The 27,994-nt window shown below is 55.2% G+C and overlaps 1 protein-coding gene across 2 annotated transcripts; it reads right to left on the reverse strand.

The window, feature by feature from the left end:
* Positions 1-254: 254 nt before the first annotated feature.
* SPARC (secreted protein acidic and cysteine rich) lies at positions 255-27,994 on the reverse strand. Of its 2 annotated transcripts, none has more exons than XM_006138259.4 (10): positions 27,842-27,994; positions 13,965-14,034; positions 12,242-12,289; positions 11,049-11,133; positions 10,003-10,124; positions 9,621-9,741; positions 6,169-6,302; positions 4,708-4,856; positions 2,888-3,036; positions 255-1,694 (listed from the first exon to the last, which is right to left on the reverse strand). In XM_006138259.4, the coding sequence occupies exons 2-10, from the start codon at positions 14,019-14,021 to the stop codon at positions 1,666-1,668; spliced, it is 894 nt and encodes a 297-aa protein (XP_006138321.2). In that variant the 5' UTR covers positions 14,022-14,034; positions 27,842-27,994; the 3' UTR covers positions 255-1,665. The 2 variants fall into 2 exon arrangements, with proteins under 2 accessions (XP_006138321.2, XP_006138320.2); XM_006138258.4 differs by having other exon boundaries at positions 12,242-12,292.

The raw sequence follows: 27,994 nt of genomic DNA on the forward strand, positions 1-27,994 counted from the left end.
TCCCCATTCTGGGCTCTTTAAAATGCTGCCTGTTCTGGAGAACAGTGCGGTTATTCAGTGAGATTTACTGCACAACGGGAACGTTAAGGTCCAAAGACTGCAGATGCAATTCCTGGGGGGACTGGCTTTCACGTGGCACCTGGCCCAACCTTCAACTCCTAGAACTTGACCTGGGGTTCAGCTTTGACCTCCCCCTTCCCTCATGAGGATGACGAGAAACAGACAGAGAGACTGGAAAGATGGTGTCGGCTTGGTTGGTGTCAAATAATTATCTTTTATTACAAGAGGTTCATCAGATTGCTCAGACTGTGGGAAGAATTTAATAATAAAAGGCACAGGGGAACATTTAGAGGCATTTAGGTCTCACCCTGCGAGATCTAGCCGTCCCTTGTAAGTCTTTGGGGACCCGCGCCGGAACAACCCCCACTCAAACGCAGCAAAATGCAAGCACCATAGAGGCTGCCAAGCAAAGCAAAAGCTTGCTTGTCTATGTCACACACATCTCGCCGATCTGGTGCTGCACCTCCCCATCTTCTCTGAGGTGCGTCTACACTGTGCCGTAGGTCGAAATAAGAGACCCAATTTGAACTCCGCGTCTCTTGTTTCAATCTTATTTGGAAATTTGGCACTGTCTACCCAGCACTTCTTTCTAAATAAATCGCTCTTCCGAAACGTCCCTTCGGCCTCGTGGAATGAGGTTTACAGGGACGTCGGAATAGCGTGCCCGTGATATTTCGAAATAATGGGTGTGCTCAAAAGATGTGGAATGTGAGCGTGACAGAGGCGGTGACGGAACCGACGTGGCGGGGGAACGTGCAACATTGCGAAAGCCACGGAGAGTGTTGTTTCAACGACAGCAGCATCACAACAGCAAGGTCAAATAGAAATGCCACCACCAAACACACCAGCACCAAAATCTAACTTTAAAGCGTGGAAAACACAAGACCAGTACAATCACTGAGGAATAATAAAGCAGGTAGCATTTTCAAACCTTTATTTTAGAGGGGATTTTACATGATGAGTCTTTTTTAATTTGTGCTTTTTTTTCCCCAAAAAGCTATTTGTGCCCAATTATTTTTAAATTCAAGCCCTGGGAATTTAAATGTTGCCATTCTGAAAGCTCAGTTTCTATCCCATTCCATTCTCTATCCTCCCTAACAGGAACTGGAATCCAGCACCCCAAATTTCACCACCAATCGCTCCGGTAAACTTCGGAAAGCCCAATCTTCTAACATCCTCTGGATACACCTTCCCTCACTTGCCTTTGGGAAATCAGGGAGTTAATCCTCTGGGATGGCTTTGCTCTACATGGTAAGATCTGAAGAACGTGTTAGTATGGAGTTTGAGAAGAAAATCCAAGCGAGGATAAGAAGAGGGAGGAGCTACTTAGCACAGGAACAGAGTTGGTTAGTGTAACATTGTTTTCCAATCAGAAAACAGAGAAGAACACTCTGAAATTGACAAGTTAGCAGATTATTCTAGTGGTATTTCATTAGGCTACTAACAATAAGTTGTTGTTTCTTTTAGCACCGTTAATATACGTGTAGATCTATATTAGCACCTTGTCCCCAGGGGAAAAAACAAAACAAAAAAAGGTTTAAAAATAAAAGGAAAGAGGAGGTAAAAAAAAAAAAAAAGGAGGCAACAGAGAAGGAAGCTGCTGGTTTAGATCACAAGGTCCTTGTCAATGTCCTCTGCAAAAGGAGAGAGAGAGAAGAATTAAAAAAGTCATCGCTGACATTTGGAATGTGCTGCATGTAACCCAGGCTAATGCTGTGTGGGTCTTTGTCCCCCTCTGTTGACGTTTGTCCCCCCACAGAGACGTTCATGACCAGTGTTCCCTGAAAGCTGAGCGCTTGGGCAACTGCCCAGGAGAGATTCAAATGCTGCCCAGCATGTTTCCATTGGTGGTGCACATCTGCACATGCCGTGGTGCACAGAACAAAATTCATTCCACACAAAAGGAGGAAGAAAAAAATGAGAGGGAACACTGTTCATGACTACCACTGCTACCAAGCTAGCAGACGCATCCCTGTTCTGACTCCGTTCATGTGGAATACAAAGGCTGGAAAGGCATAAAGGGGCTCAAAAGGAGGAGGAGGATTCCCCCAGGGCAGGCCCTGTGCATGACATCCCATGCAAGTTCTGGAATCCCTGGGAATTAGGATCTACAGGGGCAGTGTCTGCCACGTGAGCGAAAGCGCCCATCCTGAGAGCCTCGTGCCGCACAGAACTCGGCGTTCGGGGGAGAAGGGAGCTCAAGTGGCTTTCAACTGAGCCCGTGCGATATGCTCTGTGGCTCAGGAGTTCCACGTCGTCCTTGTCAAACAGGACTAGCATTGATGTGCGCTAGATCCCCTTCCGTTCAGACCTACCCCGGGCAGATACAGGGCAGCGTGCTGTCCCCCGCTGCAACTCCCACCCCAGTCCTCGGAACGGCAGGGCCACACAGGCAAAACGCCGTCACACTCACTCCAGAAGGGGCAGAGCTGAGCCCCCGCTGAGCACGTGTGACACTCCCACCCCGGAGGAACCGATCGATATTTTTGTTCCTGTCCTGTTGCCTGAGCTCCTAGGATTTGACCAGCCCTGTGTGTGGCCGGGGCAGAAGTCACTTTCAGCGGGAGAGGGGTTTGGGCAAGCAAAGGCGTTTGTGCTCTTCTTGCTGTTTCATATGGGCCATGCGCTTTCCGGGCTCAGAGCAGGACCAGACTTTATAAGTGGTGCCCAAACCGCCCTCTGCTGGCCCCTGGCTTTGATCTGCCTTGGCCACCTCCTCCTCTTCCACAGGGACCCCGGAGCGCTTGTCTTCGGGGCGGTCCCACCCTTCCTGCCCCTTCCCGCCCTGCCCCCAGCGCCCGCCGGGCCGGGGAGGGCAGCGACTTACTCTCCTGGATGCCGAAGCAGCTGGCCCATTCCTCCAGGGCGATGTACTTGTCGTTGTCCAGGTCGCACTCCTCGAAGAAGCGGGTGGTGCAGTGCTCCATGGGGATGAGAGGGGCTCGGAGCGGGGCCAGCTCGGTGTGGGACAGGTACCTGCCAGGAGAGCGAGCGGCTCTGAGCCGGGCCGGAGGCCCCCCAACATGGCCACTCTCGGGGGCGGGGAGCGCCATGGGACCCTCCGTCACTCCCTCCCTCTGGCTGGGTGTGACTTGTGGTACAGTAGGGCCGGGGGCAGGGCTAGCGGAAGGGGACAAGCAGTCTTCACGGGGGCCATTCCCCGGGGCTGCTGTGCCCTTCTGCTTCGCCCTCTCCCCTCATCCCGTCCTCGCATCGTCCCACCCAGGAACCCGCTTTGGGCCTGCTCCAGGGCTCCCCTGAGAGTCCTTCCATTGGCTCTGGTCAGCGGGTTGTGTGGCTGACGGGCCCCCGCTCCCGTCTCCTCCTTGGGGTCTGGCTCAGAGCAAAACCTTCCCTTGGAAACCTGTCCCCCATGAGGCTCGGGTGTTCCCCGCCCACCGGAGCCAGCCAGGGCTAATCCAGCAGCAAGACCCACGGGGCGATTAGCCTGTCACGGCCCCTCATGCTGGGGCCCGTCGTGGCTCCAGAGACGGCAGGCCCGGAGCAGCGCTCCGAGGGTTAACGCAGGCGAACGGAGCCCCCCTCTGCTCCGTGTATTTATAGAGTCTTGTCACTCGCATCTTCGCAGCAGGGCTGGGCATCCTCTTCCAGGCCCAGCCTGTTCCTTCCTGCACCCTGCCCCTGCTGTGACCCACCCCGGTCTGGAGCCGAGCCAGGCAGCATGCTCTGCCCACTGTGCCTTGGATGCCTCCACCCCTGCAGCCCGGAGCCCCACACCCTGGTGGGCTGGTTCATTGCAGTCGTCACCTGCATCACCCCCTGCCAGGCCGGTGCTGACCCCCACGATGCTGCTTGGCCACTGCACCGCAAACCTACCCCTGCCCTCCTTATCCTCTGGAGCACAGACCCCCTGTAGCTACGGGACGTGGTTGAGAGCACAGACCCTCTGTAGCCACAGGCTGTGGTTTGGAGCACAGACCCCAGTAGCCATGGGCTGTGGTTGGGAGCACAGACCCGTTGCAGCCATGGACCATGGTTTGGAGCACAGGCCCCATGCAGTCGTGGGCCGTGGTTGGGAGCACAGACCCCCTGTAGCCATGGGCCGTGGTTGGGAGCACAGACCCCCTGCAGCCACGGGCCGTGGTTGGGAGCACAGACCTGCTGCAGCCACGGGCCGTGGTTGGGAGCACAGACCCCCTGCAGCTACGGGCCGTGGTTGGGAGCACAGTCCCCTGCAGCCATGGGCCATGGTTGGGAGCACAGACCTGCTGCAGCCACGGGCCGTGGTTGGGAGCACAGACCCCCTGCAGCTACGGGCCATGGTTGGGAGCACAGTCCCCTGCAGCCATGGGCCGTGGTTGGGAGCACAGACCCCCTGCAGCCACGGGCCGTGGTTGGGAGCACAGACCTGCTGCAGCCACGGGCCGTGGTTTGGAGCACAGACCCCCTGTAGCCACGGGCCATGGTGGGAGCACAGACCCCTGTAGCCATGGGCTGTGGTTGGGAGCACAGACCCGTTGCAGCCATCCCGTTGCAGCCATGGACCATGGTTCAGAGCACAGGCCCCATGCAGCCGTGGGCCGTGGTTGGGAGCACTTGTGACTGACCTGGGTGTGAGCCCAGCAAGCCAGCCGAGCACGGACAGAGACTTAGCCCCTCGACCCAGCAGGAAAGGGGGTTCCATACCCATCAATGGGGTGCTGGTCCAGTTGGCCGAACTGCCAGTGCACGGGGAAGATGTACATGTTGTAGTTCTTCTCGAAGTCACGGGCCAGCAGCTCCATAGGGTGGTTGCCGGCTTCTAGGCGCTTCTCGTTCTCGTGGATCTTTTTCACCTGGGGAGCCAGAGACTCAGTCAGCTTCTGGGTGAGTGGGAGCCACGCTCCTATCCCGTCACTGTCAGAGGGGGGCAAAGGGGCTGGCCGGGTGGGGGGATGCTCCAGGTCAGAGGTGGGCAACCTACAGCTGAATGCGGCCCATGGGGTTCTGGGTGTGGCCTGCGAGACATTTGTGACCGTGGCCCACCCACAGGGCTGCCAGATTCCGCTGGTTTCCGTCCGTGTCGTTTTTTCCTACCCGTGTCACGAAAGTGACCCCCATGTAAAGCAAAGGGCACGTGACATGAGTGGGCTGCTGGCTGCACACAGCACTGAGGCTACGTCTAGACTGCGAGGATCTATCGGAAAAAGATATGCAACATGCGCTCTGCATTTTGTGTATCTTTTTCTGATACTTTTGTCAGAAGAGGCTTTTCTAAAATTTGGCCCATCTAGAGTAGGCCAAATTTCGGGGAAAAAACCCTCTTTCGAAAGTCCCCTTCTTCCTTGTGGAAGGAGGAATACAGGGGCTTCCGAAAGAGCGCGTTCGCTCTTCTGCAGAAAAAAGCGGAAGAGCAAATGTGTTCCTTGGACGCAGTGGATACCCCCGCCCCTGCAGTTTAGCTGTACCCTGAGTGTGAGAGCCGTGAGCTCCCTCTGCAGCCGATCAAAGCACAGCTACGTTCCATCGGCCCATCCCGTAAACTCTAGGTACGCCAGCGCAGTCAGCAAAACTGTTGTATTCTGGGATAGCGTCTTGGTTGGGACAATCTTGCTGAGATGGAGGAAGGCCTGTCGTGCAGCCGACTCACTAGCCTAGGCTGCCCATCGCTGTTTTAGGAAGATGGAGAGCTGATGAGGAAGATTATTACTCGTGTGTGTGTGTTTGTTTGTGTTTGTGTATTGTATGTGTGTAAGTCTGTGTGTGTTTGTGTATAAGTGTGTGTGTAAGTGTACGTGTGTTTATGTATTGTGTGTGTGAGTGTGTAAGTGTGTGTGTTTGTGTTTGTGTGTAAGTGTTTGTGTGTTTGTGTTTATGTATTGTGTGTGTGTGTATGTGTGTTTGTAAGTGTGTGTGTGTGTGTGTTTGCGTATTGTGTGTGTGTGTAACTGTGTGTGTGCTGTGCGGTGGTGGGGTCGGGTCGCTCACTCGGGTGGTCTGGGTGTGCATACAGCCGCCTGCAGCTAGGCTGGGATTCAGGGGCGCACTAGCGTGTGCAGGCTAGACTCCACATAGGCACTAGCGTGTGCAGAGCTGGACAGCGTGTGACGGGCGGGGTCGGGCCCCTGCGGTCGCCAGGGCACACGCATGGCTGGGGCGTCCGCTCACCTTGAGCTTCTGCTTCTCTGTCAGCAGGTTGTTGTCCTCGTCGCGCTCGTACAGGGTGACCAGCACGTTCTTGAGCCAGTCGCGCATGCGGAGGGGGAACTCGGTCAGCTCGGTATCCAGGCAGGGGGGGATGTCTGAAACGCCAGCAGAGAGCCGTGAGCGCGGTGCCCGGCCTGGGCCTCTCCCGGGGAGCCCTGCCCAGCTCCGGAACCGTCCCCCGGCAGCAGCCGCTCCCACCCTGCCGTGGGAGCAGGAAGGCTTCGCCTCGGCTCTGTTGCTTGCTGTAGCCGGGGGGCGGGCAGCCTTGTTTGGGCCGGGGGCCGCTGACCCACAGAAAAATCAGTCGGGGATACAAACAAGTAAGAAGCAAAAAAAAAAAACCTCCCCACCTCACTGACGTGGCCCCGTCTGAGAAGCAGAAAGACCCTCCCCACAGTCTCCTCACACCAGATCCCAGCGGGGGGGCCCAGGCTAGTAGATTTTGTGGGCCCCCACTAAGCTGTGGGGTGGGGCCAAAAATGAGGGGTTCGGCGTGTGGGAGGCAGCTGCTGGGCTTGCCCAACTCCGGCTCGCGGGGCTCAGGGCTTCGCTGCCGCTGGCGATCTAGCCCTGTGGGGAGCTGCTGTGGGGGTGCTGCAGGGCTGCAGTCCCACCAGTGGCTCTCCGATGCTGGGGGGAGCTTCCGGGGGCTGGATCCAGGCACGCTGGGGCCTGATGTGTCCCCCGGGCCTTAAGTTCCCCACCCCTGCTGTGGCTTGTTCCAGCTTACGGATCCAGGCATTTTTCTGGTGGGTTTGTGGTTGAATTTCTTCCCCCTGGAGCAGCACACAGTGTCCTAGGGACACAGCTCCCTCCCTGGGGGCTACTGGGACCACATGATCCAGCCATGGTGGGGGTGGAAGGGAAAGTCTCCCCACACCCGGCGGCCCTGTGCTATTGCCTCCCACGGCCAAGCCAGCATGATCCTGCATGCTGTTCGCTGCCGCCCGGCTAACCCCAACCCTGCCCCCACTAGCTTCCTGCCCTGCCACCAGAAGAGTTATCTGGGGCTTTGGCTTATTCCTTCGAGCCGCCTGCTGCTGCCGCGGGGTGAGGGGGCGCTGCGGGGAGCAGGGCACGCCAGCCGCTGTGCTGAGCAGGCTTGTTTTGGAAAGCGCCAACCCCCCATTTACTGGCAGGCTGCGGACGCCTGGGGGATGGGGGAGGCAGGAGGAAAACGGAAGCAATCCCATCGTTCTCCTTGAGCAGACTCACCCCGCCCAGCCCCCGCTACCGGGGATGCCTTCCCGAATGTCTCCTGCTTGCCAGCTCCTGCCACCTATTTCTCCTCCCGCAGTCCGACCCCTGGGTCTGTCCCCTGCCTACTGATTGTTGTGGGAGTGGCTCTGTCGCCCGCAGGGGTTAAGGATGCTCGAGGAGGGAATAAGCATCCGGAACGGATGAGAATCGGATGTTACACCCATGCTGGTGTCCTGCCACGGCCCCTCGTGGCTAGCGAACAGGCAGACACACGCCGAGAGGATCGATCCTCGGGCTCCTGAGTTTGTTCCTAAAGAGAGTCAACACCCCTGCACCCGGCATCAATGGCCCTAGCTGGTTTACAATGTTCTCTAACGCCTGTGAGTTTCGCCCCTGGCTCCCGTGCCCAGGGCAGGTCCCTGCGTGCAGCCCATGTGGGCTGCTGGTTCTCTGGGTGCTACAGGATCATTTTGAGACGCCCACTCTCAGCAGGTGACTGGTGCTGCGCTTGGGACCCCAACACATCCAGGTGCTTCCCAACACAGCCCCGTGCAGGCAGGGGTCGGAGGAGCTGCTGTCTGCACACTGCCGACTTGACACCAGCGGCAAGAAATCCAGCAGCCTCTGGCTCAGGAGAGAAGTGCTGGCAAAGTTACAGAGGCCTCATTGTCACCTGGAGTTCTCTGCTGACTCATACCCCGGAGTGGCCACTGCCCTCTGCCAGGGGCTGTCTGCCCCCTGGCCACAACAGGGCTATTGTGCCGGGGGGCGGGCAGGTCTGGGCAGAGCCTGGCTTTGCATCTGAAATGGGCCTTCCAGGAGGAAACAGTCTGTTCCTTTCAGGCCTCCCCGTGATTCAGGAGAGCTGAGCCAGCAAAAGACTTCGCAGGCGGGCTGGGCTAATTATGGCAGCTCCCCCGCCCTGGCAGCTCCAAGGAGTCGGCCGGCCGCCTTCCCTTGGCGTTAGGAAGCACGGCGGGCTGGTGGGTGGGGAACCCGGGCCGGGTTTGACAGTGGGGCCAAATGGAAAGCACTTGGGGCACGTTGTGAAGAGCTTAGAGGCTGGGGGGGAACATTGCTGCCCCCAATCCCAGCGGCCTTTCCAAGGTTAGAATCCGGGGAAAACACACGGCCCTTAAGGCCAAAGTCCAGCCCTGTCCCCGGGACACCTTCTAGCACCAGGCTGTAGTGGCCACACCAAGCAGCCTTGACCTCTAGTATCTGCACTGGGCAGAGGCAGCCAGTGCAATCGCTGCTTCTGCCATCAGTAGCAGAGCCTTGGTCATGTCCCCCAGCCTGGCTGGTGCTGCCCCAGGAGGCCAGCAAGAGCCCTGGCCTGGCAGCATTCCACCGGGGGGGCTGAGGGGCAAAGGGTCCCAGGATGCTCTCTTAGCTGCCACGCAGGAGCGGCCGGAAGGGGCAGGCTGGGGGCTGATGGCTAGGGTGTCACGCTGCTGGACGTGGCCTCGGGTCCCCATTCAGCACCAGGGAACACTGCAGGGACGTCGCTCTCCTGCGGTGCTGAGCTGCCTTTACACTGCGAGAACCGGGGTGGGATGGGGGAATCCTGACTGCAGCCCATTCTGTGGGGCACGCCCCCTTGGGCTGTGGGGCAGGGAACGTGCTAGCTTAGTAACCAGGGCTTGATTATTCATTAGGCACAATAGGCACCGTGTCTAGGGCCTATGAAAAAGATCTAGGCCTACAAAAAATGCAGGGCTTACAAAAATTCATCATTGGCTTAAAATAAGAAAAGAAAACTGGTAAATCAAAGGTAATAGTTTGCTATCTTGAGTCAGCAAATAGTTACCTATTGGGCGTACAGGCGACAGGGCTTTTCTCCCTGATATGTTTACAGATCATCGAATTGAAAGGCCTGTGATGAGGAGAGAGCCTGAGGCTTTCATTTAATCTGGCCCTGCCGGTAACCCCTGGCACAAACAGGTGGTTGGCCCCCGGCTGTGGGGCCACGCCCCTGAAATGGGTACCCCCCCCCCGCTTCCGCACCCTCGTGGGGGGAGGGCCGGTGCTTCCCGCAGCACCTTTGTGCTTTCAGGCTTTGATTTGAAGGCGGCAGCGGGGGCCGCCAGGGTTGAAAGCTGGGCACTGGGGCTAGCTGGCCGCTGAGCAGCGGCTGGATGTGCCCTAGGCACTTGCCAGGGGCTATGTGTGGGCTGGTTCCCGTCCTGGCCTCCGGGCAGGTGCAAACTCACATTTGCAGGGGCCGATGTAGTCCAGGTGGAGTTTGTGTCCTTTCTTGGTGCCCTCCAGGGTGCACTTGGTGGCAAAGAAGTGGCAGGAGGAGTCGTAGGTCTTGTTGTCAGTGCCACACACCTGCGGGGAAGGGGACCAAACGTTAGAGAGACTCACGGGGCATCAGCCTGGCGAACGCTTGGCTCTGACGACGTCCCTACAGGAACCAGGACGAGGCAACTAATGTATCTCAGATGGGCCGCCCGATTGGGGATTATTGTCCGGGGCAGGATTCAAACCTGGGACCCAGCGGGAAGATTCCCTCCCCTCCACTCAGTCTGCAAAACCCTTCAGCTGCTCCCAGCCGTATCCTCCTTCACGGCGCTTCGCTGCCCTGCTCACCTTCTCGTACACGCTCCCGCTGGGGGGGCAGGTGGAGGGGTCTTGGCACACGCACATGGGGGTGTTGTTGTCGTCCACCTCGCAAATTTTGCCGTGCTTGCAGTGGTGGTTCTGGCAGGGATCTGAAAGAGGGCGGGAAAGCGAAGTTGGAGCCTCCTCTCCTGGACAGAGGGGCTGTGTTTACACTGGCCAGTTATTCCGGAAAATCAGCCGCTTTTCTGGAAAAACTTGCCAGCTGTCTACACTGGTTGCTTGAATTTCCGGAAAAGCACTGATGATCTAATGTAAAATCATCAGTGCTTTTCCGGAAAAACTATGCTGCTCCCATTCGGGCAAAAGTCTTTTTCCGGAAAACTGTTCCGGAAAAGGGCCAGTGTAGACAGCACAGTTCTGTTTTCCGCAAAAAAGCCCTGATGGTGAAAATGGTGATCGGGGCTTTTTTGTGGAAAAGCGCGTCTAGATTGACCACGGACGCTTTTCTGCAAAAAGTGCTTTTCCAGAAAAGCATCCTGCCAATCTAGACGTACTTTTCCGACAATGCTTTTAATGGAAAACTTTTCCGTTAAAAGTATTTCCGGAAAATCATGCCAGTGTAGACGTAGCCAGGATGTGCAGCGGCCTCCGCAGCCAAGCGCATGAAAAACTCGGGGCGGGGGGGTCTTGGAAATGAAAGGGGGGATGCTGAGCCAGGGATCACCCCTAGACACACCGGAGATGCAAGACAATTCCCAGCCCCCTTTACGCTGCTCCTCAGCCCTTCAGCCGGGGCAGCCCCTTTGCTTCGGCCCCATGGGAGGGACCTTTCATCAGCTCAGGCAGCTGCTCGGGAGTCCAGCCCTTGTCATCCCAGCTGTGAAACCCAAGGGCTGCAGTGGGACCCGCTAACTCAGCGTTGTCCTTCCCCTGCGCCCTGTAGCCCTCCCCGAAGGGATCCCCCGCTGCCAAGGTGCCCATGGGTTGGGAGCTCCAGGGGACAGCTCTCTCTGGCCCCTTGGCGGGGAGGCTGCGGAGCAGGGCGGGGAGAGGGGAGGCGGGACGTCACTTACTTTCAGCCACAATCTCCTCCGCGTCCTCGGTGGGCTCCTCGAACTCCCCAACCTCCACCTGGACGGGATTGATGCCGACGGGTTCCTGGAAGGCAGGACACCAGCTGAGCCATTCTGATTGGCCAAGGGGTAGCCGGTACCACGGAAAGGGGGTGGAGCTCCACACGGAAGCGTGGGCAGGGGACGCATGGCCCGAGGTGGGACACGCCATGGGGAGGGCTCTGAGTCAACAGCGAATTCTTTCCCAGGGGTCTGGCCAGTGGGTCTTACCCACATGCTCAGGATCTAAAGGGGTAGGGAACCTATGGCCCGGGGCCAGATGTGGCCCCCGGCTTGCCTGGATCCGGCCCCTGAGACTCAAGGCATAGGGGAGCCCGTATTGGCGCTCCAGCCCCTCCGCTTCTTCACCATGGGGCTGGAGCACACAAAATCTACCAGGCTGCCCCCTCCCAGCTCTGGTGTGCGAGGGGAATGTGGGGAGCATCTTTCTCCTTCTGGCTCTCAGGGGCTTCTCACTAGTGTGCAGCCCCCGACTGATGTTTCTGTGGCTCCCAACCCAAAAAAGGTTCCCCACCCCCGATTATCTGATTGCCAGATTTGGGGTCAAGAAGGAATTTCCTCCCCGGTCAGATGGGAGGAGACCCCGAGGGTTTTTCGCCTTCCTCTGCAGCGTGGGGCACGGGGCGCTTGCAGGGTTACACTCGGGAGGCGGTGGAGTCTCTGTAACTTCTCTAGCTCAGCCAGGCTTCGGGGACTACGAGCAGGGGGGCTGGCTGAGGTGCAGGGGCCTAGATGGTCCCTTCTGGCTGTGAGGTCTAGGGGACAATGAGCCACAGGGGGTGCTCTTGGAGTGCCGCACACCCAGCCATGGACACTCCGGGCTGGTCACAGCACAAGAGGGGCAGAGCCGGGGCCCAGCACAAGTGAAGCTGGAAGGTCGGTGCCAGGTCTGGAATGGATAAGCCCATCCAGTCGACAGCTCTCAGCACAGGACCGGGTGGGAAGGACCAAGCCCCTGCCTTCAGGAAACTGGCCGCCTTGAACGTGGCCTGGGAAGAAGTGACCGTCTGGCTCGAGTATGTGTCTGCCCCGTCTCCCCTCCCGTTCCCCACAGGGCAGCGGGGGCAGGGGTGCGTGGGCAGGAGAGCGGCGCAGGTTACAGGAGCACGAGAGAACACCGTGGGCTTCCGTACCGTGGTGGTAGGGTCCTCCACTACTTCAGTCTCGTCGGGAAGGGCATCCTGCTGGAAGGGAGAGAGACGGGGGAAAGTGCTGTCAGAAACGTCTCCTGCCCCACATCCCCCATGGCATGGCCCAGTCCAGATCCACGTGGGGCCCTGCTGGCTGGGGAAGTATGGGGAGGGGGATACCTTTTGCCTCTCTTCCCTGCACCTTTGCATTTCTCCACACTCTGCTATGGGGCTGTGCCCAGCCCTTGTTTGCTTCCTCAACGCCCAGCGGCACCAGCGCCAAGCGGCACCTCCCCTGATGAAGGGCGTCAGCCATTCCCATACCGTTGGCCTGGGACGCAGTCTTAGCTCGCTCCCAGGAGCCGCACGGGAGGGAGTGTGGTTCAGTGGTCGGAGGCCTGGCTGTAGTGGAATGTCAGCTGCCAGGCGTCTGCCGGCTGAACACCGCTCCTCCCGAGTGGCTACTGGAATCCAAAGCGGTTCTGTTCCGAGCAGCTCCTGCCGGACCAAGTGTTGATGTCTGGGTCCCTTTCCCCGCGGCAGGCGTGCGTCTTCACTGTAGCTGTCAGGAGGCCCATAGCCATGCCTGGCTCCCTCCCCAAGAGGAGCGTTTTCTCCCCCTACCCGTTACGCCGGGTTATTTCATTCCGCATTCAAGGAATCACTGTCCATGCATTCCTACTTTTTTAGTTTAGGCACCATTTTGGGCCGCACCCTGTGTTCCCTGTAAGCTGGGTGCTTGTGTGGCTGCTCAGGAGAGATTCAAATGCCACCCTGCTGACCAGCCGCACGCCCACAGATCGTTTCTACCGGTGGTGCACATTCACACCTGCCTCGGTGCATGTACATACATTATTCCGCACATGGGTGGAAAAGTTTAGAGGGAACACTGGCTGCCTCCCGCCATGAACTCTTCCTGCCATGGGGTGTGAGTTGGTGCCGGGGCTCAGAAGGCACATACATAGTAAGTGTGCCATTCCCGAGGGATTCTGTTCCGTCCTCTCACGGGCCTTTGCTCCCGGCTTTCCCCCAGCCCTCCTGCAACATGGCTGCCTGGCTTCCTCCCCGTGCAAGGGTTTCCTGGGAGATGGAGGCGTTTAATCGGAACCAGGAGATGAGGACCAGGCCGTGACCCTGGCACCGCCAGGGGGTGGGCGACGGTAAAGATGAGGGAGGATCCCAAACCCATGGGAAGTGGGCTGCCAGATGCACAGCAGCTCTGCCAGCTGTGGACAAGGGAGTCAATGCCTTTCCAGGCTGCCTGGTTGGCCCCGCCCACACCCTGCCCCCATTCAGTGCCATTCCCCCAGTCTCCCGGGGCGGTCTGGGCTTTAACCCTGCACTGCCCATGCTCTGGGGCTGGGGAAGGGGGTTACCATCCTGCCTGCCCACGCTCCTGGAGGGCTGAGACCGCACGCCGCCTGCCCAAGGAAGCTTGGGGCCATGGGGGAGGGGTGGGGAGGTGCCTGTGCTCCAGTGAGGGGTGGGAGCTGGACCACGGGCTTCCCTTTCTCGAGGGGGAGGGGCTGCGACTGTCCCTACTGTGGGGGGCGTGGCTCCCCCAGGGGGCTATGGGCAGCATGGGTGGGGGCTTGGGTAGAAGGGGCGGGATCTGGGGGCTTGCCTCCCCCAGCCCTGAGTTCACCTACTGCCCAGTGGGGCAATTAGAGTTGGGGTTAATTCAGTACTATGTGCAGGAGACCGAAGGGTCAGGCACCATACTTACAGGGGCTGCCAGTGCCTTGCCAGCCAGGCAGATAAGGAAGAAGATCCAGGCCCGCATCTTTCAAGGAAGCCTGGAGAAACCGGAGAGAAAAGGAGCAAGGGTTGGACCTTAGCATCACGAGCACAGCAGCATCGCCTGCAGAATTCGCTGCAGGAGGGTCTCAGGGTAACTTGCGTGTCCAGGCTGGATCTAGAGAGAGCTTGGATCGGGGGTGGGAAAGGCCTTCAGGGTCCTGAACCAAGAATCTGGCTCAAAACTATGAGCTCCTGTCTAGAGTGGTGTTCATCTGCTGGTCTCAAAGGGTATGTCTACACTACCCCGCTAGTTCGAACTAGGTAGTTCGGACTAGGTTCCTATTTCTAGTGGAACGAGATGTACCGGTAGTTCGGAATAGGAATCCTAGTCCGAACTACCTAGTTCGAGCCCCGTGTAGCCGCGCTACACGGGGTTCGAAGCAGCGGGGATTTAAAAATGGCGGCTCCCCGCTTATGCAAATAAAGCCCGGGAAATTCAAATCCCGGGCTTCATTTGCACGTTCGGTATGCCTAGTTCGAACTAGCGGGGTAGTGTAGACATACCCAAAGCTCTTTAAAACAACACACTGGCCAATTAAGGTACGCCTACACTGCACGCTTATTGCGAAGTACTCCGAAATAGCTTATTTCAAAATAGCACGTCTACACTGCAGGGAAGCCTCAAAATTAGTCTGAGGCCGGCTTCCCTAGTGTAGATGTGCTATCTCGATTTAGCGCCCTAGGAGGCACTGAGGAGGAATAACTTAGAAGGCCCTGGTGAGGCGCTATTTCGAAATAGCAGCAGTGGAACATCTACACACACCTTATTTCGAAATAGCTATGTTGGAAGAGGTGTTATTCCTCGTAGAATGAGGTTTAGAGATTTCGGAATAAGCCGCCCTTTATTCTGGAATTATTTCAAAATAACAGAATGGCTGTTTAGACACTCGCATTGTTATCTCGAAATAACGCTAGTTATCTCAAAATAATGGTGCGGTGTAGATGCACCCATACAGTCATGGGAAACGGGGGAGGAAATAAAAAACAAACCTGCAAAAAAAAGAAGTTGGCTTTTGGGTAAAAAACTGAAATCAAAAGCTGTCTTTAGTGGGGGCGAAATGGTTTTTGACAATTGAACATTTTATGGAATAAAATGTTGGGTTTCTGGTTTCTATTTTTTCCTTGAAACATCAGAAAATTGCAATGAGAATGAAAATCTTCTGCAAAAATGTTTACGTAGGGGAAAAAGCCATTGTTCATTGGAAAAGATTAGGGATAGCCTCTAGGGATTGCATGTAAAACTTCATCACGCTTCACATGCTCCATTCAGAGACGAGAAATTGGGGAGCAAAAGAGATAGGGAGACAGAATAAGAGAGGGGGAAAGACAACAAGTCAGATGGAAGGTACGTGATCCCTACATAACTTTTCCAGAAGTTTTAGAAGTTTCAAGAACTCCCAGAATTCTCTGCATTTTTCTCTCTCTTCAAGTCATTATGCTGCTAAAAGTCCCTGGCCTGCCAGCAACCTTAACCAGGCTTAACTCCCTGCATGAGGCAATGTAGGCAAATCAACATCTGTCCCTTAGCTCCTATAAAAACATTCTGGGGGACCTACAGTATCTGTGTCTCTTTTCTAAGGTGGCTCCTAGGACTTCAGTTTGGGACGCGGGACTTGGCCTTTGTGCGTGTCGCTCAGATAACGTTCCCACTTATTTTCCAGAGACCCTCCGTTGCTCGCTCTTTAGGGCTTGTCTCCACAGTGACACACATGCTGAGTGAGCCAGAGTGAGTCTGGTGCGTGCCAGTGCGAGCACTCTCCCTGCACGCTAGAAGGAGCGGCATTGCCCGGATCATTTTCCTTTTGTACACAAGGTCTTGGGGTTTGCAGCTGCCAGGAGTGAGCGGAGGAAGCTCGCCCATTCCCTGCATTCCTGGAGGGCTGAGGTCTCTGTGGCCGCTCATCACTTTTTATCCCCCTCTGTTGCCCTCAGACCTGCCACCTGCCTGGCCTCACCCTGCTGAGAACTTGTCCCAGGCCTTAGACAAACAAGCGGAGGGAAACCCAGGGACTGAGGGCTCTCTGGTAGCTCCCAGCTGCCCCCAGGCTGCCCTGCCAACAGGCCCCCAAACTGACTGGGGGAGCACAGAGATGCATTGTGTTGTGTTCCAGGTCGGGGGCAGCTTGACACATGCTGAGTAGCTCCAGGGACCAAGTGGCGTCAGTGGGAGCAGGCTGGCCTGCCGAGGGCAGTGTTCCCTGTATGCTGGGCACCTGCAAGGCTACTCAGGAGAGAGTCCAATGCCACCTGGCAGATTAGCAGAGCACCCACAGCTAGGTTTTGTTTTCACTGGTGGTGCACATCTGCACATGCCTCGGTGCACATAAACACATTATTCCGCACATGGGTGAAAAAATGTAGAAGGAACCTTGTTGATGAGCCTTCCTGCAGCCCAGAATGTCCATAGTGCTCCCTGCTATGGCTTTCCCCCTCCTCCACCTGCCCCCCCAAACTCCAGCCCATTTCTTGCACTGGGGGCAACATTAGGCTGCCGATTGCGACCCTCCACGATGCCTGCATGGGGGAAGTCTCCCCAGGCTGCTTGCACGTGCTTTTCAGCACCTCTCCACCTCCGGAACAGCGCACAGGGGCGGGAGTGGGGCGGGGCGCAGAATCCTCACCCTTGTCCCTAGAGCTGAGGGGAGACCAGGGTCTCCTCCCTTGGCTTTTCTGGGGGCCCTGCCAAGTGGGGCCAGTTTGTGCCAGCTGCCGGGAGTCCTGTTTTAAATCCCCCACAGCGAGAGAGGTGCTGGTGAAATCAGTCCGGCCCTGCAGCCCTCGAGTCCTGTCTGAGGGATTAAACTCCCAAAGGAGAGGGTGGAAAGGCCCCGGCTGGGCACTTAATATGCAGGCAGAGTCCCCGCGTCGGAGGGAGGGATGGGGCGAGCCGAAGTTCTTGTCACTTCCTCCCTCTTGCGAAAGCCAAATCCCAGCCCGGGCCTCGCACCTCTCCAAAGGGCTTGCCGGACTCCCAGTCTCTTTCCTCCTGGCTCTCCCAAACGCCTGGCTCCCTCCGCACACCTGGGCTGTGATGCTCTGTAAGAGACCCCCAGCAAGGGGCAGAATCCCTCCCCAACGGGTAAGTGCAGCTAATCCCCAGGCTAAGGGAGCGGCGAACAAGCCCTGTGTTTTAGGAGGGCTCCTTCTCCAGGTCTTTAAGAGCAGGTTAGATAAACCTCTATCAGGGATGGTCGAGCCAGTGGGTCCCAAACTTTTTGGCATCATGCCCCCCTGTTTGATTTTTGAGAAACCCTCACGCTCCCCCTCCCAAAAAAATAGCAGCAAAACTTGGGGCGGGATCGCCTTGCACCCCCCCTAGAATTTCTTCACGCCCCCCCCCAGGGGAATACACCCCCCGGTTCTATGGAACCCATGGTCTAGACAGAACTGGGTCCTGCTGCAAGGGCCGGGGACAGGACTCGATGACCTCTCGAGGTCCCTTCCAGTTCCAGTGTTCTAGGGTCTGTCTTTTGAGCAGCTCAAGGACGCTCGCTCCTGCCCAGCCCTGTGCTGCGGAAAGCTAACAGCCGCAGCTCCACCGACGCCAGGCTGGCTTAACCCAGACCGACGCGGTTGCTCTCTTCCTGCCTCCCACCAAGTCGGAGCGCCTGCCGTTCCTCAGGGAAAGGAGACGACAGCTCCCAAGAATGACGCAGGACGGTGCCTTCATGGCCCCCCAAGGCAGTGCCTGTGCTGGCTCGTGGCGACACGCAGCAGCAGGGCGATTTAATTCACCGGGGCCTCATTCCAGCCGGGATCACCTGGCCAAAGGAGGCCTCACACGATCCCAGCGCACAACGTCCTCTCTCGCCGGTCCCCGGAAAGGCCCGTTCTCAGGCTCTTGAGAACACGGCCCGTTTTCACCACAGGGCTGGTGAAATCTATGTACGAGAGCACTGGGCCGGTCAGGAAAGTGGGACGCATGTCTGACCGTGCCAGGGCTCACAGGTATGGTACACACACGTCAGTATCTACTCCCTCCCGGGGCTCCCCAGCCGTACTGGGGATTTTGGTGAGTCTGGAAGGTTCTCTGCCCGGCGGCCCATAGGTCCAAGCAGTTGCTGGTATTCAGTACCATAGGCTCCCGAGCAGTGGGTAGGAAGGAGGGGAAAATCAGTTTCCTGTGACTTGGCTGCTGCTTAGTGCAACCAGGGTCCTCCCTCCGCCCCCATCCTCCTGTTCCGTACACCAAGTCCCTTCCTCTCGCCTTTATTTGCTCTGGAGGCGGCTGAAAGCGTCTCCCAGCGCTGCCAAGACCCGAAGCTGAGGTCACTGGCTCTTCCCCCTCTGATGGGCATTTTGGGTGGAAAAGTACAGCCGACGCCGGCTGGTCCCTCCCTCGCCGCAGGCCTCTGTCTTGCGGGGGGTTCTCCTCTGCATCTTCCAATGGGGGTTGTTTGGCTTGGAAGTTGCCCTTTGTGCCATTTCTGCCTGAGGCGCTGAAACGTCACCGAGTGGAGCAAAGGGGGAGCTGAGTGAGGAGAAGGGGTTTGATTTGAAAACCGGAGCCCCCAGACCAAGCTGCATTGCACGCCGATCACATCCCCGTCTCTCATGCCGTAAAACATCAGGGGACTGGCTGGGGCCGGGGTCTCAGCATCGGATGCTCACTCGAAGCCAGGAGACGCTCTGAGGTCTCCCTGTTGGGTTTGGAGGAAGGGGGAGGGAGGCGACTTGACTAAACTCTCCAGGCAAACAAGCTCTGCCCAGACGTCTCGCGTCAGAGACAGGAAAACAAGTTTATTTAAAAAGCAGAATTAAAACAAACTCTGATGAAGCCTCCCAGAGGCTGTGCACTGAGACTTGGCATGGAGAGCTTTCCAAGCCCTGGAAAACCAGCCCTTCCAAAATGGGAGGATCACTTGCCGATTCCCTGGTCTGTTCATTCCCTTGGGGCCACCTGGCGTTGGCCACTGTCGAAGTCAGGAGACTGGGCTAGACGGATCCAGTGTGGCCGTTCTTATGAGGCAAGAGAGCCCTTAGCAAGAGGTCAGTGGATCTGCTGCTGCTGCCGCAGAAGGTTTTCCGCCCTGGTGTGAGCCAGGGAGGATACTTTTCCGGTTTCTGTATGGGGCAAGCAGAGGCTAGGAGCCACACAACTGTCTTTGCTGGCTCTCAAGGTATCTCCTCCTCTCCTCCCCTCCAGTGCTAGTCCCTGTCTCCTGTACGTTCTTGGGCTGTGCTTGAGGAGTGGGAGTGGTTTGTTCCAGTTGCCCTCCCAACCCTATATCTTGCAAGTTGGTGCAATGGACAGAGATTGTGGCCAGACTCTGAGGGCAGGGGGAGGTGACGAAGACCTAAGAGCCCTCATAAGATGAGAGGGGATCGTCTGAGAAAGCCCCTGGGACATCCCGGGAGCTCAGGGCTGTGAGGAGCCCTGCTCTGAGCCGGCCGGGGTCGGACGTGCCTTGCACCTGCAGAGGAAGCGAGAGCCTCGCGGCGCTCAGCAGTCGCCTCTCTGAAGTATTTAGGATTGGCATTGCTGGTCTCCGCAAGAGCCCTGGGCTCTCCTCAGCTCTTAGGCCCGGGCATTAGAGGCAGAGGTGTAGGGATGCCGCATAGGGACACTCTGGAGGGGATAAAATGGGGCCGGGGCCGAGATCAGCATGTAGAAGGCGCCGCCCCTGCCCAGCCCACAAGCAGCAAGCGAAGAAAATGAAGCTGGCCCAGCGGCATCACACACAGGAACAGCCGGGCTCAGACCGCCTAGCCCAGCGTCCTCTCTGACAGGGTCCCACACCAGAGCCCCTGGGGAGAACGCCAACAATGGGGACCCCCTGCACCTCTCCCCCCAGCATGGCCGCTGGCCTCCAGATAAGGCTGGGTCCTGGAGCATCGCCCACAGACCCACACATGGTGCTTATCCAGGGTCTCCAGGCCTCTGCTCCTCATGAACGAGGCTAACTTCCCGGGAGCTGTGGAAGAGTGAGGGGGGATTTGAGAGCAGCCTTCGACCGCCTGCTGGGGGGTTCCATAGAGGCTGGAGAGAGGCTGTCCTCAGTGGTGGCAGATGGCAGAACCAGGAGCAATGATCTGAGGTTGCAGTGGGGGTGGTGGAGGCTGGATTTTAGGGAAAACTAGGGACGTACTACAAGGAGTTGCCTGGGGAGAGGGTGGAATCTCCATCCCCAGAGGTTTCTAAGTCCCGGCTTGATGAAGTTCTGGCTGGGGTGTTTAGTTGGGGTTGGTCCTGCTTTGGACTCGGTACCTCCTGAGGGCTCTTCCAGCCCTGCGCGTCTATGTGCATTCCGTGTCCGTGACCTGCCGCTCTTCTAGTGAACCAGCCAGGCTGCATTTCAATGGCACTGAAGTCTGGGGACAAACTAGCCCGCTGCTCTCTGTGGCTACTTGGCAAGGGGCTGGGGCAGCCAACCCCAAGAGGAGCAGGACCCCCCGGATTCATTCATCCCCCAAATCGTCTCCCAAGCCTGCATTTTGTTGTGACAGTTCGGGATGGCGGTGAACCGAGACCCAGCACAGCTGCGATCTCAGGCACCCGACGCCGTGTTCTGTCTCTCGGGAGGTGCGGCCGAGCGGCGGGGCAGGAGATGGCCCAAACGCCCCGTTTGCAGCTCCCTCACGCTGGGCTGTTCCTGGACCCAGCCAGGGCAGTTCTACAGCCCAGCCACTGTGCATGGCTGCCTGGAATCCGCTCAGCAGCTCAGAATAGCCTCGCTTTGAGCAGGCTCCCACTTTCCATGACACGCGTCCTCTAATTCCTGGCCGTGCCCCTGCCAAGCCCCTAGGGGAGCTGCACAGCAGGGACACTGCTGTTGGCCTTATGCTGCCCCAGGCTGGGAGAACTACCCTATAGCACAAGACTCCTGTACTCCGCAAGGTGGCAGAAAGGTTATGGGGAGCCAGGGGCCCCACTGTCTTTCCGCTTGGCCTCCCCGCAGCCTCATCTCCAACAGATCCCGCTGTTGTCCTAGCTCTCAGCACCACCCTTTGCAGCTGCTGCTGCTCCCTAGACTTTATTTTTCTACCTACTTCAACCTCACCCATCCAATCTGCCACCATCTGGGTCCCGGGGGCTGCACATTCCAGACACTTCCCTGTCTTTATGCACAGAAAGGCAGTGTGGTCCAGGGGCTAGGACCTGAGAGAGCTGCCTGCTGTTCCTAGCCCTGCCACTGACCTACTGTGTGACCTTGGGCAAGTCAACTGCACCACTGTGTCTCAGTTTTCCCTCCCACCCAACACTCTGTAGGGCAGACTGTTTTTATTCTGTGTCTGCACCATGCCTAATAACATTGAGTCCTTGATCTCAGTTATACTGTAAAGGATAATATAATTGTGCCATTGACACTGGATTTTTATTTTATCATGAGGCTTTTATTTTACCAGGAAGAGTTGTGCATACACCAGGATTTTGCTAGTGAACTAATAACACTCTTAAACCCTAGCTACTGCCCTTGGACACCTTATACAAGGAGCAGTTAGGCCCCCACATGTTCATCTACAAAGACACCCCTGTGTTCCTCTCTGGTGATGTTACTTTAGGAACATAAGGATGCTAGGACTTGCCCAGCTAAACACAAGCGATGCTGACTGCTCTGCATCCGCTCAACCAAACCTCTGACTCATGAGCCTATGTCCTCGCCTCCTTTCCTAACACTCAGTCTTGCATGGGCTGTTAAACCCAGCTGCCACGTTACACCCTAGAGGTGGCTGCACTTTGAGTGATTTCAATAGAGGCACTGCATAAAGTCAGGAGGTTAAATAAAAGCACTTTGGGCCAAAAGTGCCCCTCTCTGCGGAGAGCTAGCAGCAGGCCTACACACCACCGGGGTCCTACTTAAAAGCCCCTTTGAGAATCTCTCTTTGGACAGGAGTTGCCGTGTAAAGGCATGATCCTCATTATCTTAGCTCCTTCTCGAGCCAATCACCTTTCAGCTGGCTGTCGCCACTGTCTGAAATATACACGTCCTGCACATAGATGTACCAGAGCACAAGAGTTTAGTTGGACAAGGCCTCAAATAAGGCAGCCTTGCCTTGGTGCGAGGTCACTGAATTCCCAGCAACTTGCCATAGGCTGGCTCTGCCCGGGGAAGGCGGCTCTGTTAGCTCACAGCAGACACTAGAGGAGAAGTTGCCACACTCTTTATCATCTGTTCCACAGCACAGACCCTGAAATGGGAGGCCTCAGACCTCCTGTCTGCCCTGTAGGCCCGGAGCCAGCAAAAGAGGGTTGGTGATGGAAGGGTAGCGGGGCTCATGGTCATAACTCCTCAAATTAGGCTGGAAACGGCAAATCCTTTCCTGCTTTGAAGCCACTCCGTTTTTTTTAGTTCTACTTTATGATTTAGTTTCTCGGGGTTGTTGATTTTAAGATAATCCAAAGCTTCCCTCTTCCCCATTATAACCTGAAAACCCGGGTCGATTTGACGCTGCGTCTATGGTATGTTGTTTTATTTTTTTAGGACAAACTAATTTTGCACCGAGTTCTCTTTGGAAGCGAGTGACTCTGAGGAGACAGAACCCAAGTATCCCTCGCCCCCTGCTTCTTCCCCTCACCCTGGATGTTCCCCTGAAGGATGAGTGGGAACATCTGGGTCTGGGACAGTTGAACGGCCTTTCCAGAGAGGGGAGTCATTTGGAAGCTATGATGCACGTGGCAGATGCTCTAGAGGCCAAGGTTACGTAAGTCCCATAGGATGCCACGTTTCGTTCTGGGTACAGGGAGGAGCCGGTGTTCCGCCAGGAGAGGGCTCCCTCTGGAGTCCAGTTCAAGATATGCAGATAGGACAGACAATCCCACCCTCCCCTAGGCTGCATCAGCTGCTCTCTGTGATACACCAGTTCAGTGCATTGAATGCAATCTCTCCAGGCCCACGCCTGCTCCGTTTACAGACTCAGGGATATTGGCCATGGAACTGGCACTGGGTGGGTCTGGAAAGGATCATCTGGCCGGCTTCCTTGACAAAATATATTTTTTTAAAGAAACGATCCTTTGTTACTTTTCCTTTTGAATCTAATTAGCAAGTCTTGGGGCACCCGTTCCCCCTCCCATAAAACAGGTTGGTGTGACAGGGACAAACGTGCCATCTGGAGCAGCAGTGGCCGGCTGGCAGTGTGACCCACACACCTGCTGGGGGTGAGGCTCTGGCCCATCTCGTGGCACTGAGCCCACTTACAGAGAGAACAATGAACCTGCTCTACTTTTAGCTCATGCGGCAGCGCGTGGGTGGGCAATAACACAGCGCAGAATCACCAGGGTTAATCCCTGGGGGGTCACGGCTACTATATTTACCTGCACCTCCACGGGTACCGGCAATCGCAGTTGCCCATTGGCTGCAAACGGCGATCCACAGCCAAAGGGAGCTGTGAGCCTCGGAGCTGCAGAGATGCAGGTAAATACAGAGCTATGGGGGTGCTATGGCAGTCTGGCTCCAGCCTGAGGGCTGGTGTTTGCTCATTTTTATGGTAGAGGCTTGTGCACTAATCTCCAGAGATCCCAGGTTCAATTCTGCCTGTCAACCACTCCGAGAAATCGTCTATGGACTAGGGAAGTTGTTAGTGTATGGTTTGATGGCACAATTTTTTTTCTAACTGGATGATACTACATTTTAGGAGTGACTACTGCTCAATTCCACCCACTCAACCAGCTAAGAAACTGAGGGAGGTAAAAATATACATCTCCACCGTCTGCTAGTGACGTCCTTAATAAGTCTAGCCAGAACCTTTTGCCATTATAGCACATACTGCCGTTGCTGAGAGAGGAGAGTGGGGACCAGTGGTTAGAGCCAGGTAGGTTCATTGGGAGACAGGGGCTTCATTTTTGACTGCTCCAGATTAATGTTGTGACTTTGGGCAAAATCACCCCAAGCTCTGCCTCAGTTTCCCCTCTGTCAATGGGTGATAACAACACGTCCTTTTCTCATGCCCGTTAGGGTCAACACACAAAAGGTGCAAGGTGTCATTAATGATGGGTTACTACTATTGCATGAGTATTTACTAGTGATCAACAGCTCTAATAAAGTGCGGCTCCTCCGATCATCTAAATGGGAATGAGGAGGCCAGTGAAAAAGCCAGTCTATAGAAATACAGCTGTACACCAAACCCTTCAGGATACAGGAGGAAAACAGCTATTACATAATCATAATAGAAGCACTGTGAACTCACCGTGGCCGGAGCCATACAAAGACGGCTCTTTCCAGTTTGTTTTAGCAAATCGGTCCTGGGATGAAAGAGGGTTTTAGACTAAGTTGTTTGCTTTAGTAAATGGGTTCCATGTTGAACTGTTTTTGTTTGGATAGTATTTTTGGTCCGGTCCCTTAGTGATTCCGTGACATCCCTGCCAGCTGTTGACCCAGCTGTTCTAAGTGGGGGAGGGGAGGCTGTCAACAGTCAGCACCAAATCTCAAAAGAGAAGCAGGAAGTTGGAGATTGAATGGCACTTTGGTTGGTTCCCAACACCTGCAGAAGCTCCCTTTAGCCAACACACCCACACATGTGCTACACCTTCGAGCCAGGGGAAAAGGCAGCAGCCACCTCCTTAGATTATAACGGACGAAGGGCTTGCCTGTGCATAAAACCTGTACTGCTACAGCGATACGAGAATAATGAAAGTGGTACTCAAGTGTGGCTGCAGGAATACTGGGATAATTTGGCACATCTACACAGCAGGGCTAAACTCGAAATAAGCCACGCAACTTGAGTTACGCTGCTTGTGTAGCTTAAGTCGAAATAGCTTATTTGGACTTTTGGCGCTGTCTACACAGCAGTGATTTCAAAATCGAGCACTCTTCCCCCGACTTCCCTTACTCCTCATACAATGAGGGTTACAGGTGGTGGAGTAAGAAGCCCGTGATTTGGAATTTATTTTGAAATAATGGGCTTGCTATGTAGGCGTGCACGTTATTTCGGAATAACTGACGTTATTCCGAAATGACGCAGCTGTGTAGGCAGAACCATAGTGTTTAAAAGGCCATGCTTCTTTCTCTTTCTTTGCAGGAATAAGGCACAGAAAATCCTCGTCATTCGCAGTGCATGCATTTCTGCATCCATTGCAAATAGCCACATTTGCGCATACTGAGAACCGTGGCTCCCAGCCCCCATGGTGAGTTCCCCACAGTTCCCAAACTCACTGCAGGGGCCAGGAACCATGGGGAGCTCCTTGCAGCTTCCAGGAGTTGGGCGGGCCAGGAGCTGTGGGGAGTCCTTCACGGCTCACGGCCCCTACGACCACCCCCCAGATGGAACAGGAGATCTACGAATACGTGGAACCGTGAACAGCGATTCCGTGAATCGCGAGGGTCTCGTGGATAACACTATAAGCACTTTTATCCCAATATAACTTTGTCCACACTAGAGGTTGTATCGATTGAACTAGGTTAGTCGAAACTTGCACCCCCCTGGGAGAACAGTTAAATCGATCCCCAAACTGTACAGACCAGGCCTAGGCTATCAGTCAGGCTGAATTAATACCCACTCGGTTCAATCATGGAGCTTTCCTGACGTGATATCTGGTCCAATCGCATCGCTGCCCCATGTCACAGCGACTTGCTAATTTCTCTTGGAACGCGCCTGAGAAAATGGTTTGAAAGCAATGCAGGTCGGAGAGGACTTTCTGGGCCTGGGCGGTCAGACAGCAAAGGGCTTGTGAGCAACCTCTCTGACGTGGCAGTTTCAGGGACGGTCGGGACGATCCCTGTATCGAGCCAGGACGTTTCTAGGGCTGGAGGAATGGGTTTCACCTGGGAGAGGCAGAGCCATCTTCAAAGGGGGAAGAAACGGGGAGGGTTGAATTCCAAATATTTCTCACAAACATGTCTATGGGCTGGGTTCCTCCGGCCCGGCTCACCAGGCCTGTGAGCCGTACTGTGCTCATTTCAGCAGGACGCTCTGTGGAACGGGGCAGAACTTGGCTCTGCATTTTTGGATCCATTTCTTGGACTAAGCTACCCGGTCTAAGGAAAGAAAGCAAAGCTAAATCCTTTCCAGGGGATTACTGGGACACTGTCCCCAGATACGGCCGAAAATACTTTCATTCGCCTGGGCCGGACTCTTGCCCTCAATGCTGCATTACTAGGGTGGCATCCTTCCCTTTAGCCTAAGGCTATTTCAGGGCCTGTTCCCAGCATACCCCGCGCCTTAGGCGTGAGTAAGGGATGTTGTCTCTGAACCAGCGTGTGCACACGACACAGGGGAAAGCGAGAAGACTAAAAAGGGCAAGACGAGACAGCCTGTGAAAGCCTTTTGGATGCTGCACAGAGTCCTATCCCCCCACCTCCCTCTTGGGTTGTGGCGCTTTGAGACAGGTGGCAAAAGCTCAGAACATCCCCCTAAGTTTCCTCGGCTCATCCCCTCCCTGCCCTCAGCAGCGTCTACATCCTGGCTCCAGTAGAGGACCCTGCAAAGGTTTCCATGGGAGCCAGCATTCCATTGGGGGTGAGTCATGTCAGAGGAGAGGTTTTTGTAGGAGGTGGGGTTTGGAAAAAAAGTTTGAAAAGTTGGTCCGCCTCTTCTCCCCCCTCCTTTCTCCCCCCCATCTTCTGCCTCTGCCTATGTGGCAGACAATGCTTTGTTTTAACTGTTTCGCAGAACACTGCAGCCATTTATGTCCATGTAAAGCTATTTCTCACACACACCCCCATCCCCGTTCCAGCCTTCCCGGCGTACAATCTGTTGCAGTTTCCAGTTTGTTCCTTTAGGGTTGTTGTTTTTTGTTTGTTTGTTTCGAGTATTTTCACTTGATCATAAAACACTCACTCATACTCAAATTCACTTGAAGATCCTGACCTTCTGCCTGAATGTGACTTTCGTCACCATTCAGCCGGGTTTTCTTTTCTTTGTGGTAATAATGTGTCCATACTTCTGAAACAAAGTTTTTCTGGGGTGGAAGGAGTAGGACTGCTAAGGCAGCTGCTGCATTTAACAAGCGGATTGTTATTTTGGACAAACATCAATAACGGGACTATCAGATCCTTATTTTGAATGCCTCTCAACTGGGCTTTTAAAAAAATCAACCACAAAATTGCGTTTTGTCTGCTGCAACCCCTACCCCTTAGCTAGAATTAAACAAAACAATTAGAGGGATTAGAAGAACCTGACACCATTCTAAAACCAGTCTAGAGGAAAAAGTATGAATAAATTACTTTTCTTTGCAGGAAGAAGAAAGGGGAGAGGGAAGAGTTCAGGAACAAAATCCACAAAACTGTGTTGCTCCAAAAACATCAGGCACTAACCTATCAAATAACAGTATGCTCCCCGGGGAGTTAATTAATCAAGGCAGATTTATAGCGAAATCTGATTCATGGTGAGGTAAATGTGAGATACCCATAAACCAATACTCCACTTATCTCTAAAGAAATAAATAAACAAACAGATACCAATGTGTAGCAACTTGAAAACAAAAGAAAGAAAAAAACAAGGATAAACTAAACCAGCTTAGAAAAGCCTGCAAAATCGTATACAGTATTATTTCTGATCACAGAACAGCTAACACTATTAATCTGCGACTGTACAGTAATACGGTTTTCAGTTCTGGAGGAGAAAGAATTCATCGAGTTTTAGATAGATAGATAGATAGATAGATAGATAGATAGATAGATAGATAGATAGATAGATAGATAGATAGATAGATAGATAGATAGATAGATAGATAGAGTGAGCATTGGTTTGTCAGCAAAACCAAGCATGACCTCTCTATTTAGGAAGAATAAGCAGAACTTTTTTGGTACAGCTAACAGTTCAGATTCAGCCATTAGATGCTTTGCAGGACTTGATCTGATTAGTAATAATTAAGTAATGAGAAATCATTGAAATGGAAAGGAAAGGGAGAATGGTTTTGTGCCATACCTCGCAGACAGCGCAGGAGAGATGAGAAAACTTCAGGCTCTCTGAAAGTCTGAAGGAATCTGAAGGTTTTACAGCCAGGCAACAGGAAACCGTTTGGTGCACTGGGCAGGGTTTCTGTCTCCCTCTCTCCTCCTCCTCTGTGTTTTCCAAATC

Source organism: Pelodiscus sinensis, chromosome 17, assembly GCF_049634645.1.
Source record: "Pelodiscus sinensis isolate JC-2024 chromosome 17, ASM4963464v1, whole genome shotgun sequence".
Taxonomy (NCBI): domain Eukaryota; kingdom Metazoa; phylum Chordata; order Testudines; family Trionychidae; genus Pelodiscus; species Pelodiscus sinensis.

Excerpts from the sequence above, each read along its gene's own strand:
- SPARC (XM_006138258.4), bottom strand. The coding sequence starts at position 14,021 with ATGCGGGCCTGGATCTTCTTCCTTATCTGCCTGGCTGGCAAGGCACTG. Across the intron at positions 9,742-10,002 it reads GCGGGAGCGTGTACGAGAAG|GTGTGTGGCACTGACAACAA; the intron begins GTGAGCAGGGCA and ends CCTTCCCCGCAG. Across the intron at positions 4,857-6,168 it reads CAGAGAAGCAGAAGCTCAAG|GTGAAAAAGATCCACGAGAA; the intron begins GTGAGCGGACGC and ends CTGGCTCCCCAG.